The sequence below is a fragment of the Acomys minous genome, assembly GCF_964271855.1.
Source record: "Acomys minous genome assembly, chromosome: 9".
NCBI classification, from domain to species: Eukaryota; Metazoa; Chordata; class Mammalia; order Rodentia; family Muridae; genus Acomys; species Acomys minous.
This window is the reverse complement of record NC_140490.1, coordinates 103,645,052-103,661,586: the sequence shown is the minus strand read 5'-3', so window position 1 is coordinate 103,661,586 and position 16,535 is coordinate 103,645,052. Positions and strand designations below refer to the sequence as shown.

The following is a 16,535-nucleotide window of genomic DNA, read 5'->3' as shown; positions in this document are numbered from 1 at the left end:
TGTACTCTATTCTTATACTGCCCCTCTAAATTTTTCTGCATTCTCACTCTCTGGCTCTGGCTCTCTCTGTGTCTCTGTCTGTCTGTCTGTCTGTCTGTCTGTCTGTCTGTCTGTCTGTCTGTCTCTCTCTCTCTCTCTCTCTCTCTCTCTCTCTCTCTCTCTCTCTGTGTGTGTGTGTGTGTGTGTGTGTGTCTGTGTGTGTGATGCTGTTAAGGAGCTTCTCTTTCCCATTTATTTTTGTGAGAGTTGGGAATATCCTATCTCTGACTCATTCTGTCAAATCTTTCTCTTATTCATTGCTCTTTAAGTCCTTCAATTAGATGTCATTGTTTGGAGTTTAAGGTGTGTAATGAAGGCATGTCTGTATTTTAAGAAGAGGGATTAAAGGTGTATAGTGTATGTATTCAACACAGAGTGATTAAGGGTATGTATTTTATTCAGAAAACACAGACCTTAGTCTCTGTGTGTAATCCCTTGCCAGAGTAGCCATATTGCTGCATTAAAATTCCTTTACTAAAGGAGAAACACACCTTTCCAGGAGGCAGAGGCAAGCCTATTGCTGTTTAGGCCAGCCTGATCTGCAAAGAGTGTCCAGGGCAGCCAAGGCTGTCTCAAAAACAAACAAACAAACAAACAAAAAAAAAAAAAAAAAGGAAAGAGCCTCAACATCTGTTGATGGACATATAGGTTGGTTACATATCCTTGTATTCGTACGTACAAAAGTATTAAACAGGTATATATGTATATGATGTTATTTTTATGGTAAGTTCTCTCAGTGTACACCTACACATGGAATAGCCACATCTTTAAGCATACTATCTCCTACTCAAACAATAAAATTCATGAAATAAATAAAATACATACAAACTCTATGTATCTTAAATTTCTTAGAGTTCAATATATATAAATGACCTCATAAGAATGGAGAAAAATTGAGTAAAAATATGCACAGCTTTTATAAATTACAATGAATTAAATGTAAATTTAAATGATGTCTTTTGTATATTTTTTATTATTACCAAAACTATTTTAGAGAATGGTTCCTCTTCTGTATACCTGACTAGTTTTCCAGCCTTGTGTCATTTTGACTATAGTGTATTAGTTCATATGAGTACTTGGAGAACACTGGTTTGCTTCTGTCTCAGTTTTTCTGATTTTGCTGTATTTCTTTTATATGGATAACAGCTTAATGAAATTATGAAGTGACTGCTCCATTGAAATCAGTATAAAGCAATGATATCATGTTCCATTTTGTTCTGTGATAACAAAGCACTGCAGAACATGTGGTTTATTAAAATGGGGACTAAAATTGATTCACTCACAGTGCTGAAAGCTTCCAAGTCTATTGTCAGATCAGCACGGGTGTGTCTGATGGGTTCTTCTTTCAGCTTCCAAAAGAGAGCTGTGAGGATGCCAGTCAGGGAAGGGGAACTTTGTCCTTACATAGAAGAAAACAGGGGAAAGGGGAGAATAAATTCTCTCTGCCAAAATCTCTTTAATGGAATTAATACATTCACAAGGGAAAAGCCTCCTGACCTAGGCACCTCACACAGAGCACACATTTTAATCCTCTGGTAATAGGAAGCCCATTTAAATGCATGAGATTTAAGGTTCACGTTCAGACCATAGCAACTATATGCCATAAAATTAGGAAAAAAGAAGCAATTTCAGAACCACAGTTAGTCAAAAAATTTAAATGTGTTCAAAGGTATAAGGAGACTATTGGAGACTAAAAAGGTTGTGGAAAATAGTTATGAGAACAATAACATGGAAAAATACAGAGGTCAAGGATAGAGAAGGTCATTCATTGCTCAATCTTAGAGTGCTGTCTTAACTCCAAAACTGATCTCTCTCCCTAATAAAACTTCTGGGGGGAAATTAACAAATGATACTACTGGCTAAGTCATTGTGTATAATGTTGTTTTACATAGATAAATTATCCTTCCCCAAGCAAGACCCTCATTAAACTCGGTGTGCCCCATGTATAAAGAAAACACAAGCTGGGGAGGGGGAGCAGTGATGGTGCACGCTTTCAACCTCAGCACTTTGAAGGAGGAAGCAGACAGATCTCTGTGAGTTCAGGGTCAGCCTAGACACCAAATCACATTCCAGGTCAACGAGGCTACATAAAAGTAGTAGAGGGAGCTAAGAAGATTCCAGTAAAAGAGGGGGAAGAAAAGAAAGAAGAGCCCAGTGATGAGGAAAGTAACGTGAATCGTTGTGAAATTAGTAAACAGTATTTTAATGTGGTTTCCAGGGTTCCAGACCCACTCATACTCATAATAAGCTTTATGAGTTAGTCAAACTTTTCTCGGAGCTCTACTATGGATGACAAGTAATAATAACATAAACAAGGCATATCTTCTGCAGAGGTGGATCTAGTCTGTTAGCAGGAATTATGTAATATTGTATCATGGCATACTCAGAATATAATGTGTTCTTCTTGTTCTTGTCAGTTAAATGTAAGTTTAAAGTAGTAGTCAAAGGCTATGTCCCCAAGCACGGGAGAACTACAAAGAAATGTAATAGGACATTTATATATGTGGCCAGAGGCAATAGTAAATTATTCTAGACAGGAAGCTCAAACCTGTTAGGAAATAATTTCACTGTAAGTATGAACAAAGTAAGACTTCATTGAGAGTATTTCCACGAAATTTTCTTTTATATAGCATTTAAAGAATTTAGTACTAAATAAGAGAATAAGACAAAAATATGGTAATTCCCACAAACCAAAACCTGTGATAAATATAACAATTTTTATGACTAGACTCTACCAAGTTTAAGATCTGGGAATAAGTTTGAGAAATTAGACATTTTTGTTATTATAAATTAATTTTTTCCTTAAAATAACCTAATACTTATTCTATGTAAATTTATGAAAATTACTTTATGAATATAAGTTATGATCCATATAGGGAGTAACATCAGAAAATATTTTATTTTCTCTATCAAAAAGTAGTCATGTGACACAAAACTATGTTAAAAATTACATGAAATCTCAATTTGAAGTAGAACCTTTGCCTTACTACCTTAAATGTTGATTTTAAAATGTTTTCTTATTTATCTTTTTTAAATTATTACTGATCTAAAGGCAGTGGAACATAGGAGAATAAAGCCTAAAAAGGAGTCAGACTAAAGTCTCCTGCAGTTGCCAATTTTATCCAGAGGCTCAGACAACTTAAACTTTCAGAGTTACAAAGAATGACATGAGTAAGGTTTTCAGTCTGGTTTGTATAGTATTTTTTTAAATAGGGGAAAATTAACAGATAGCAATATCCAATTGTTTTGTTGTTGTAGTTGCTGCTTGGTTTTTAGGGTTGTTTTGTTCTGTTTTTACATTGATGATATAAGTTTGCATGTCTATTTAAACTTTATTTCCATTTTTATTAGATCTTATAATATTATATAGTTAGTCAAATTCTCACTTTCTTACTCTCTTTTTTATTTTCTCTAATTATGCTTTTAAAAACATTTTCTTTTATTGCAATAGATTATTTTCTCATACAATATATTCTGATTATAATTTTCCTTAGTCTACTAACCCAGTTCTTCCCCATCTCCACACCCTTCCCCTCCTGGTCCACTTCCTTTTGTCTTTCATTAGAAAATAAGAGATAACAAAACATGACAAAATAAAATATAACGAGTGAAACAAAACCTATCACACTGAAGTTGGATATGGCGACCCAACAGCAGGAAAGGATTTCCAAGACCAAGCACGAGAGTCAGAGACCCGCTCACACTCACAGGATGGAGTTCCATAAAAATACTGAGGTAATGGCTATAAAACATAAGCAGAGGATCTGATGCGTACATATATCAGCCTGGTGATTTTTTCTTTAGTCTCTGTGAACTCATATGTACCTAGCTTAGATTTAGAAGATCTTGTCCTACCCATGTCTTCAACCTGCTCTGACTTTTATACTCTTTCTACCTACTCTTCAATGGAATTCCATGAGTTTTCACAGTATGCCAATTACATTTAAGAAATTCACATAAAGTTAAATCGTTTGATGTTTGAATATCATTATGGTGTCAGTACAATTATCCATTTCATATAATCAAGAAGAACTAAGTATAATGAAATTTAAAACTGCCCTATGCATCGGGGCATTGAAGGACTGAAGTACAGTGAGGCTTTCTTTGCCAGGCATTTGTCTTGCTTGTGATATCTAGCTGGCCCTCTAACACAGTTACTCATGTATTTGGGGAGGGTTTTTGTTGTTGTTTCTTTATAGCATTGTACCAGAAAGCATTAAACAGCTTTTCAATTTTTCAACTATTATTTCTATGTAGTTAATTTAATTAATATGCATCGCTTATTTTTCATTGCCTTTTCATTTTACCATGTTACAAAGAAAAAGAAGGTGCATACTCTTCCCTAAATTTGAGAGGCAGAGAAATAGAGGCAGAGACAGAGAGACAGAGAGATACTGTTAGAGAGACACAGAGAGAGAAACAGAGAGAGACACAGATAGACACACACACAGACAGAGAGGGAGGGAGGGAGGGAGGAGGGGGAGAGAGGGGGGGGGTAGGGAGGGAGGGTGCAATGTTTCAGTGAGACGTAAAGCCTAGTAGTGACATTTATATTTGGTTTAAATGGAAATATTTTTTAATTCTTTCACCTTTAAAAAATTATTATAATTTATTTAGATTACATCCTGAATGTTATCCCTTGGATTGCATCTTCCTGCTCCTACCTTCCTTTGCTATTCTACACTACAAAAAGCAAATGAACAAGTGATTTCCAGTATTTTTGTTTTCTCCCTCTTGGATTCCCTTTTAGTTTGTTTCTTTCCCTGTTTTTACAAGCACCTTATGTGATGTTTTCCACAGAGTGGAAATGCTCTCTGATAGCTTAATTGACACATCTCTAGGGACTGGCAGTTCTTGGAATAGAGCCTAGAGATTATTAAACTAGCAAATAAAACATTTTAAGGTATACCATAAATTTCTGGCCTGGAGCCCAGCAGTCCTTGAAACATTTTGGGCTGTGTTGTTTTGCCAAATGCCAGATATGAGGACAACACCAAGCAGAAGGACATGATGCCCAGGCAACTGGCTTTGTTTTTCACTCTTTGACTAGCAGCATAAAACATGATCTTTACAATGTGCTTTCAGTGACTACAGCGTCCCACTTGTCCTACCACTTAACCCCAAGACTTTGTTTAAGCAGGTTATTCCATCATTTTATATCAGGAAATCTTCTATTGTTAACCTGGTAAATAGATTTAAAAAAAAAATCTTGAAAAGCTCTATGTAGAGGCCCAAAGTTCAGATCCTCTTCTTCAAATTTCAACACTTCCTTTTTGTAATTTTACTCGCAGAAGAAATAATAGGTGGTTCTAAGAGTTTCATTTCCATTGTCAAGTGCAGCGTTTGGCTTCTTTCTTTTCAGCAGCCTTCCTGCATTTCAGAGTGGAACATTGTTGAAGCGGAATAACACACAGAAAACCGGGGTCACTGTTGTTGGAGCCCTTCAGTTAGGTATTGCCTAACATTCTTGAACCTCCCAGAAAATGAATCAGGCTTTTGTTGGGATTCCCATTATAGGAATTGTTGCACTCTATTAAAACAATCAGGAAAGTATTAACTTTAAATTCTCTGAGCCACTCTGATTTTGCCTCTAACGTTTCTCCTTAGTCTTATGAACTAAAAAAGATTTCTTGTGAAAGTGAGAAAAAAAGACACTGTCATTACTAACAAAGATAACAACAGCGGGTTAACACTTGCTGTACATGTCTTCTGAGGCTCAAGCTCACTACTACTTCATTTCCAAGGTACTACTGAGCAATCAAATTTATGAAACCAGAAAAGTAAAAAGAACCTGCTTTAAGGATGCTGTAATTGGGTTTAGAAGCCACAGGTTCAGCTAACTGGAAGCCAGTGTTCTGTAGAGGAGAGTGGCTTATTGATTACATGGAGGAGCATGAAATGCTAGTGGTAGAATAATATAAGAAAGAAAGAATTAACCCCTACTCCCCATATTATGGGACCCACAAGGAGACTGTGCTGCCTATTTACTACATGTGAGCAGAGGGTCTAGGTCCTCACCTTGCATGGTCCGTTGTTGGTGCATCAGCCTCTGCAGCCTTCCCTTCCTCTGCCTGGATTTGGTGGCCCCAACTGGTCTTCTTGTGGAGCTCGTAATTCTTCCAGGCCCCTCTATTCCCCAATTCTTCCATAAGACTCCTTGCACTCCATCCCCAAAGTTTGGCTGTGGAGAATTAAGCCTTCTCCCTAAGGTGTGGCTAATATCTGCTTATACATGAGTATATACCATGTGTGTCTTTCTGCATCTGGGTTACTTCACTTAGAACAATCATTTCTAGTTCCATCCATTTGCTTGCATATTTCCAGATTTCCTTGTTTCTAAAAGCTGAGTATTATTGTATTATATAAAGGCACCATATAAGTGAGTATATACCGTTTGTCTCTTTTTGCTTCTGGGTGAACTCACTCATTATGATAATTTCTAGATCAATCCATTTGTCCACAAATTTCAGGAATTTCTTGTTTTTAATAGCTGAGTAGTACTCCGTAGTGTAAATGTACCACAGTTTCTTAGTCCATTCTTCTACTGAGGGACACTTAGGCTGTTTCCATGTTCTGGCTATTATGTATAAAGCAGCTATGAACATGGTTGAGCATATGTTCCTGTTGTGTGTTAGGGCATTTTCTGGGTATATTCCAAGGAGTGGGATAGCTGGGTCTTGAGGAAGCCCTATTTCCATTTTTCTGAGAAAACGCCAGATAGCTTTCCAAAGTGAACACTATTCCAAGGGATACGTCCCATGAAAAACTTTACTTACCAAGAAAGTGGGTCAGAGGAGAGGACATCCTATTGAGACTTTAGGCGAGAGTAGCATGGAAGAATGGGGAAATAGTAGGACCCACAGGGTCCTGGAAACCTACAAGAAGATCTTTATGACAGGCAGATCTGGATCCTGGGGTCCTCCTCAAACTAAGGCACCAGCCAAGGAGAAATAGGCAGTAAACTTCGAACCCCTATCAAGACCTAGCCGACCAACATGATATTCTCCACCGTTGAGTGGAGAGTGAGATCTGACTCTCACAGGAAATCTGGTGCCCCTTTTCTGACCACGTCCCCTGGATGGGGAGGCCTGGCAGCATTCAGAGCAAGTTACCAAGAAGAGACTCGATATTCTAAGAGCATATATAGGGGGAGGAGGTCTCCCTCAATCACAGACATAGGGGAGGGGAGAAGGGGGGAAGTGGGAGGGAGGGAAGAATGGGAGGAAACAGGGGAAGGGCTAACAATCAAGATGTAATATGAACAAATTAATAAAAAATATTTAAAAAATAAATAAAGGCACCATAATTTCTTTGACCATTCTTCAGTTGAGGAACAGTTGAAGTTATTTCCAGACTCTGGCTACTACGAATAAAGCTTGTCTTTGTTGTAGGGTGAGGAATCAGACCAGTGTATGCCCAGGAGTGATACAGCTGTATCGTAAGGTAGAACAATTCTCAATTTCCTGAGAAAGCACCAGCTTGATTTCCAAAGTGGTTGTACAAGTTTGCCCTCCCACCATCAATGGAGGCGTGTTCCCCTTTCTCCACATCCTCCCCAGCACATGCTGTCACTTGAGTTTTTTTTATCTTAGCCGTTCAGATAGGTGTAAGATGGAATCTCAGAGTCATTTTGATATGCATTTCCTTGAGTACTAGGGACGTTGAATTTTTCTTTAAGTGTTTCTTGGCAATTGGCTATTCATTTGTTGAGAATTCTCTGTTTCATTCTGTAATGCATTTTTAATTGGCTTATTTGGTTTGGTGGTGTTTATTTTCCTGAGTTCTTTATATATTTTAGATATTAGTCCTCTGTCAGATACAGGGTTGGTGAAGATCTTTTCCCAGTCTGTAGGCTCTCATTTTGTTATGTTGACAGTGTCCTTTACCTTATAGAAGCTTTTTAGTTTCCAGAGGTCCAATTTATTATTTGTTGGTTTTAGAACCTGAGCTATTGGTGTTCTGCTCAGGAAGTTGTCTCCTCTGCCAGTGAGTTAAGGGCTCTTCCCCACCATTTCTTCTAAGAGATATTGTGTGTCTGGTTTTATGTGGAGGTGTTTAATCTACTTGGACTTTAGTTTTCTGATAAATAAAGAGTTTATTTGTGTTTTTCTACAGGTTGACTACTTCTGACCTGGATTCTCGTGCCCATGTATTAATCACTACTTCCTAGAAGGGCAGCCTTGCCTGGCGACAGAGATACAAACAGTTCAGATTGGACTTGGGAGGCTGAGGTCAGAATGTAGGGGAGGAGTGCCACCCCTGTCTGAGGACTAGGGTAGGGGAGAAGACGGATGAGGGAAGGAGGAAAGACTGAGAGGCGATGAGGGAGGTGGTTACAGTAGGCATGTACATTGAACAAATTAAAACAAAGAACCAAGAATTAATAAATTTGTTGTTAGTAAATAAAAATAATCTCATATACTATCTGTGTGTATTATCATGTGTACATACATGTGTGAACTTGTGTTTGTACAAAAAAGCCAATTTTTAAAAGTAGGTGTCATTCCTCATAAGCCACAGACATTGGCTTTTGATAAAGGAATTTTCATTGACTTAGCCATGAGCAGGTAGGCTAGTATCACATGCCGGTAGGCTTAATTTCTATTATAGTTCTTTGTAATGTAATCCCATGTGTTTTTCACATATTCATCTCCTTCCTTACTCTTCTTGACCCAGTCATCCTTAAGGGACTATTTTTCCTGCAAGTTTTACAAGCAAAACTATTAAGTACACATATAATCAATAATGTAAGGGCCAATATAATTCAATAAAAAAAAGAGAACAATGTATTGTTACATGAAAGCTACAAAGTGCAACTAATAACAGGTGGATATTGGTGAGCTATAGGTAACCAGAAAACAATAAAACTCGCTTTAGGAAAACTCATAAAATATATTGAAAAATGTTAACAATAATCCTATGAGTTTTGAAAACATGGGAAAAACAATAAAGAAGGGTGTATTTGGAACTCTTCCTAATAGTGGACCATCTTGTTCAGCCTTACTATGAGGGATTTTGCCTTGTCCTGTTATATCGTCTTTGTGCTGTTTGTAAGTCCTCTCTTAGAGGCCTGCTCTTTTATGAAGAGGAAAGAGAGCAAGAGTGCATCTGGGGGAGAGGAGAGGTAAGAGGGAGCTGGGAAGAGTGGAAGGAGCAAAAATTATAGTTGGGATGTATAATATGAGAGAAGAATCTATTTTCATTAAAAATAAAATGAAATAAAAATAATAAAATTAATACTTGTTCTAATTTTAAATATCTCTCACTATTATATTTGGTCATATATTCTGAATTATATTTTAAACCTGAGTCCATCAGTATTATTTTAAGTGATCCTTTATAGTGATACTTGTTAGTGTAATGTTGTCCCTATCTACTCCCTTTGTGTGTGTGTGTGTGTGTGTGTGTCTTTGTGTATGTGTGTCTGTGTGTGTGTGTTCATGACAGAGAGGTAGAGTAGGTAGATGTACATGTATACGTGTGTATTTTCAAAGAATTCTAAACTGAAACTATTTTGACAAGGTAGAAATCTGTCAGGTTTAGTAGAGGCAGTGGGAGGGAGAGGTGGAGCCTTCTTTCCCTTTAGCATGCAAATAGCAAATGTCACAAGGACACATCTGAGCTTTTCCTTGGCCTACTATTGCATGTGCTTTTCTTTGGTAACCTGAATTCCTAAGCAGGGGGCTACTTAAAATTCAGATATCCAACTTGAATCTTCATGTGAGTATCTCTGATTTAATGTTGGCCCAATCTGGGTGCAGCAGTCTTGTTTGAAAATTTCAGAGCAAATGACACTTTATTTCCCAGGTATCAAGAATAACTACTTTGAACTCTTGAACACTATAATATTTCTCTGTAAATGTCAAGCTCTTGTTCCCAAATTCACTTTACTCCTAAACTGATGAGACCTTGAGTACACAGAAATGACCTTCTCCACGAGCCCTGCAAGGAGCTTCCTCAGCACGGTGGTGACGTCCCTCCCACCAGTGTTACCGTAAATCAACTATGAAGATGTCAGGCTGGGGTTCAGGGTTCACTGGCATCATTTTCTCTTCTTAATGGAAGAAACTGAATTCTGTGTTACTAAGCTTTATATCACTCTGAGGATCTCTGCCCTCAGTACAACAGAACGCTGCCCCTTCCCCCATCATCATAGATGAAATTTGTCTGTGCTTGAATACTGAGAACATCTCTCCCTTCTTCCCCCATCACTTCCTCTCTTTCTCTCATTCTCACACACAAAGAAAAAAAGAGAGAAGTGTGTCACTACATTAGTTTATGTTCTACACTGTAATGTATTAATTCACATGGTTGGTATAAGAGGAAGAAAATGTAATGGTTTTAAATATGTTATGACATTTTCTCTTTCTTTCTTTATTTTTTATTTAATTAAATTATTCAGATTACAACTCAGTTGTGATCCCATCACTTGTATCCTCCCATTTCTCCTTCCCTCCCACTTTCACCTTATTCCCTTCCCCTAGTTCTATGGCCGAAGGGGACCTCCTGTCCCACTATATGGTCACAGGCTATCTTTAAAATGATGTTAATTATGTTAATCTTCATTTATTTGATGTAGCTACTTCTTTCCATCATCTATTAATGAGTACTGAGTTTTAGAGGTGACCTCATCCTCTTTAAAAAAAAAATGACCTGGAAGCAGGTGAAAAGATTGCAGTGCTTAATGAATGGGAGAAGGCTTTTGTGTTTGTATCTTCTGTTATCATGATGGAAAATTAGGAACCAGTAAATGCACCCATATTGGATTTACCAAATATTATATTTTGAGGACAGACCAATATCATTCTAACTATGCGTTTTAAATTTGAAGATTATTAGAGATGTCTGCAATACAGAGTGTGTAAATGCATAGTTTTGACAAAATCATAAATTTCATCTTATTATTTAGGGAATTGTATGACTACCAAATGTTAAGTGTAAAACAATGTTATTGTTAAATGATATTTTGCTAGATACTATATAGTTCTTAATGGACATTTGAAATTTTGGAAAAGGAATGTTTATAAAAGATTTGTTTGTATATACCATGACATATAACATTTTATAATTGTTAATTAAATAGATTTTTCTGATTGGAATGATATCCCACCTTTAATTCAAGCACTTGGAGGCAGAGGCAGGTATATATATACCTGTGAATTGAAGGTGAGTCTGGACTACTTAGTGACTTCTGGGCCAGGCTACATGGAAAACCTTCTATCATTTTTTCGCTACATATCACTTCTAATTACCATTATCCCATAGTTTTCAAGAAGTACATTTCCATACTCTTTTTGGAGACAGTGTTTCCCTATAGTCATGATATCCTAGAACTCCTTTATAATGATGTCAGGCCTTGAACTTTTGTTCCTCAGGCCTCAAAGTATCAAGTGCTGGTAATTTAGGCTTGTTAACTATGTAGAGTTCACAATTATAACTTAATATACATAATCCTTATATTATAAAAACATAAGTCTATATTTGTTAATTTTTTTCTTTTCAATTACTATATTACCATTTCTTTTGAAAATTTTATCTATTAATTTAGTTGGTATATTTGTTTTACTGTTTGTGTTTTTGTGTGTATGTTTTTTACAATATTTTAAATTTAATTATGTATATGTGTAAGGGTGTGTATGTGCATATTAGTTACCTTTGTAAGCCAGAAAAGAACATAAGAAAATCATATAAGATCCATGGAGTTATAATTGCAGGTCATTGTGAGCATTCTGACCTGAGTGCGGGGAACCAAACTCAAGTCTTCTACAAGAGCAGTATGTACTATAGCTCTTGAGTCATCTCCAAGTGCCTTAAATTATCTATATTTTTTAAATGTCATTTATTTTCCTTTAGTAATCTTGAGAACAATACATTGTCCCTGTAATAGTTTTAAAACGTGGCAATTTTAAGAAGGAACCCAATACTGGACAACATTAGTGTCTATGGACTGATTCTCCCAAAATTTGATATTTGTTGTATATATGCCTTTTTCAAATAATTGGTGTTCAAGCATAGAATTTTCCATTCATTTTTACAACTAATATTTCATCAGTTCATGTTACTTTTATGCAAAAGAGTCTAGAAAAGAAGAATTCAATGCTATTATCAGATCTTTGGTTTATTTTGTTATTCAATTCTCCTGAATTTACCTGATGTTGTCATATATTCAGTCCTTATTTCTTGTTTTCCTATTTGTAATCTTTTTTTCATTTCTTTTTTTGTATAATGTTTTAAAAATATATGTTATTAATTCAATCATATTACATCTCAATTGTCCTATTTGTAATCTTAATATAAACAATCCCGGACTTAGATTGCTAAATTAGCTTCTAGACCAACATGTGACTTATAGTAAGTATACTGCTACTAATAATACTAGTTCAGTATTGATATTATTTCCATCATGAAATTATCATTCATATATATGAGATACACTATAAGTTACTAGCTTGAAAGAGTAACATACACTTAGAATGTGTCTAATGAGTTTCTCTGCTAGAGGTTTGTTGCATACAGCATTATAACTCATGGCTGGAGGAATTAGTGTTATGTGACTCCACTAAGAAAGGCTTGACTTTTTTTTTTTTTTTTTTTGGTTTTGGTTTTTGTCTTACTTTCTTTGCCTACATTTCTAAGCTTTCCCTATTAATTTTTCTACTCATTATTTTTGTATATTTTCTATATGATAAACACTAGTTAAAAATATAACCGTGTGCAGTGTCTCTGAGCCCCAGTATGAAATACCTAAGGCTAGGAACACTCTCAGGAAGTCCAGTTATTGTTTACTGCATTTGCATGGTTCCCAACAATTAGGATGTGCAGTTATGTGGTTAGTGGAAGTAATTTCCCTCATGTTTTGTTTGTTTGTTTGTTTTTCTAGTGCAACAACTACTATTGCTTCTTTGCGTGTGAGACATAAAACAGCATGTAAAAATTGGGAGATCAAAAGGCTCAGTGTGGATATAAGCAAGGCATAGAAGAAATTAATGAAAGAAAATGTATTCTACTCAATGAAATTTCAACTATCTGGAAACTAAAAGTCCAAGTAATATTGTATTTCTTTCTAAGCAAGGCACTCTTGACTGACAAAAATACTTAGCCCAATTATGTTTTGGCAGAAATAAGGTTATATAGCATAAAGAGTGTTTTGTCAGAGATTAATAATAATAACTTCATATTAATCATGGAAATTACATTACCTGTCACTCATACTTAGATATGTAATCATAGTTTATATCATTAAAATGGAATATGTGATACTAAATTACTGACATTTTATTACAAGTAGTTTTGACAGTCTGCATTACTTATAATAAAGAATCTGCAATAGAAATTAAAAACATAATATAACTAAACTTTATCACCAAATATTATAAACTCTTTAGTAAGTTTATAGTACAAATATATTAATCATTTAAATGACTTCAATATTAAGTGTTCATCAATTTTAACAATCAGTCATCTAGTGAAGTAATGGTTAGATTAAAATAGCATAAATTAATGGCTTTTCACCATATATTGATTATGTATTATGAACTTGAATCATTAGTTACTTTTTCAAAAATGTCTGCACAAAATAAGTCTTGAGGTAGTTTAAGACTCTACATCATTTACTCACAGATATAAGCATGTCCAACAAATCATACCCTTAATGAAATACTTAAGCATCTCTAACTGACAATTTATTTTGATAAAAAATATCTGGGCCAAGCTAACAATCTTCATCACAAGATTCTAAGAGAAGAACAGAGTTCTCTGACATTACAAACAATGTCTAGAAGTAAAGTGAGAATTGGTAGCACCAATTATTATAATGATTTTCTTCTATTTTGTTCATTCCAGATCTCACGGGAACATAAGAAAGCTTAATTTTCTAGTGAAATATTATAAAAGTTAAAAGTGTCTTTTCTGAATTTCCTAAAATTTTGCTAATTACTCTGATATTGAAAAAGGTATAGTATTTTCAAGTTTGATGTTTTGGTGATTCTAATTTACTTGGGAGCTTGGCCACATTACAAGCCTTATATTTATATGTTTTATAACTAAGCTTATCTAAAGCTAACAGATCTAATCTTGATAGCTTTATTCTATCTTTTATTCTGGCAACTCACTTTTCTATATACAATAATTATGGATAAATGAATATAGTTAACCTAAAAGATTTTGATAAATTAACTGCATGATACAGTATTTTTATCTTACAGTATCTTTATAACCAAGTATCACAAAACACACTAGGGAATCCCATTAAAAACAAAAAGTGGAAGCAACAATATAATCAGATGACCTATAGGGTAATAAAAGGCGAAAATAAATAGGAGAAGATAGATAATAGATAGATAGATGTGTGTGTGTGTGTGTGTGAGAGAGAGAGAGAGAGAGAGAGAGAGAGAGAGAGAGAGAGAGAGAGAGAGAGAGAGAGAGAGAGCGCCCTGGTTAAGGGGTGGGAGATTTTATAGATATTCTGTTTAGAGCAGAGCGTCTCAAGGTTTCTTACTCTGCATAGTATCTGGTCCTGGGTATCTGTATTTGTTCTCATCTGCTGCAGCAGGAAGGGTCTCTGAGTAAGGCACTTATTCGTAAGTATAGCAAAATGTCATTAGAACTCATTTTATTGTTAGACCCCTTTAATAAAACAGTAGTGCTTGTTTTGCCCTAGGTCCCTGGGCTATCTAGTCTTAAATTCTTAGTCACCCAAGCAGTGTAAGTAGGTTATAAATTCAATCTCATAGAGTGGGTGTTAAGACCTACTAAGGCATACTCACAAGCTTTATGCTACAATTGTATCAGCATTGCTTGTAGGCAGGATACTATTGTAGAGCAAAGAGTTTGTAGGAGGGTTGGTGTTTACAATTCTCCTTTGGTAGAATGCAGAGTGTCTCCTTGAACTCCAGCGGCGCATCCTCTCCATGTTCAGTGCGTGAGGTGTTGTGTTCAGCAACAAGACCCCGGTTACAGCTGGTCGAGAGCAGGTTGCTCTCCATAATATCGCCTCTCCAAAGGAGAGTCTTTAAATGTAAATTAAATACTTAGTTTTGCTTTAATTATGATTTCAGAAAATAAGAGCCTAAACACTTAGAATGAGATCCCGGGGACATCTGTAACATAGAAGAGATGAAGTGGAAAGCATATCCTTTAAAAAAAGAATATTATGAAAACCTATAAATCTCTATATATTGAACAATTGTTTAAAAAAAACAGGGACATCAACCCTTTGAGTTTCTGAGGATACTTACACTTCAGAGATCTTTGAAATTTTAGAGACAATCCAATAGCTATGCTAAATTTAATACAAGCACAGAGACATTATGAATTTCTTTTTATGAATGTTAAATAAAGGAAAGTCTTACTATGCAGCTTCTTAGTTTTTTATTGATCAGTTGTTTGTAGATGGGGTTGAATACAAGCATCACCCAAATTGTTTTCAATATCTCTCGTTGCAATTTTGAATCACTAATTTTCCTCCATGGACAGTGTAAAAAATAAAAACAATTTTATTCATTCTCTAAAAATGAAGATTGTTTATCATATTTTTACTGCTTTGTATGACTATAGGACATGATACTAAAGGAAGAGTCATGCTTGAGTCAATTTTATTAGTCCTAGGACAGATGAAATACAACCTCTAAACCTGATCTCTACTGATTTTTTTCTAAGTTTCACTATTTTTCAATTATTACAAATCAATATGTATGCTGAACATAAATTAGGTTGTTGTTAGAACTCCAGGCTTAAATTAGTTACTATGACACAGAGTGAGTCATCAGTCTAACTCGTCCTCACCAGTCAGCTTTAGGAAATGGCAAGGTCATTTTGAAATGTGCATCCCCTGTGCCAGATAGAAACATGAAAGTACCCGATGCCAAAACAATATAAGGTACGTGAAAGACGTGATTGAAGGAGAAAATAAATGGCTGTGAAAGATAAAAACAAGGCAACGTGTATGGAAAGGTATAACATCAGAATGCAGTGATTTTTTAACAGCTGTAAAGAATCACATTGGAAGCACTTCAGAAGTAAAAGTCTCAGTTCACGTATTGGCTAGGCCTATAGGCAACTCTAGGGCAGAATTTATCGAGGGAATGTGTGGCAGATAGAAATGGCTGTTTTTGGTTACCTACAAAGTTTACAATCTGATAACAACAGTGGGGAGTATGTCTTTGATAAGAAATCGATGCTGGACACAGGAGACAACTGCTGATGCTGCCGTTCTGTTGTACTCTTTTAGTGAGTTTTCTAGAGCACATTTGAGGGATACATCTTATTACTGCTGAAGTACACACAAGTCCACTTACATCTGAAGGTCCAGGACCTAGGTCTTTCATACTGTCTATTGGGGAATGTAAGAGAAATAGAAGTAGGATGGCATTGTTGTTGTTGTTGTTGTCGTTGTTGTTGCTGAAGACATTGCTGTAGAATGAGTATCCATTCTGCAGTGGATACTCAGTATCTCCTCCTAGCATACTTCTGAAACACTTGACACCCTTCTCTGTCAA

General features: G+C 35.7%; 1 protein-coding gene across 1 annotated transcript in view; it reads right to left on the bottom strand.

The window, feature by feature from the left end:
* Nucleotides 1-16,535, bottom strand: part of LOC311605923 (uncharacterized protein) — a gene marked incomplete at both ends in the record, with an annotated part of 273,889 nt that overhangs the window by 2,936 nt on the left and 254,418 nt on the right. The window contains one exon of the mRNA XM_084796759.1: nucleotides 1,323-1,438. Coding sequence (XP_084652885.1) covers nucleotides 1,323-1,438 — 116 coding nt within the window. The remainder of the gene's footprint in view (nucleotides 1-1,322; nucleotides 1,439-16,535) is intronic.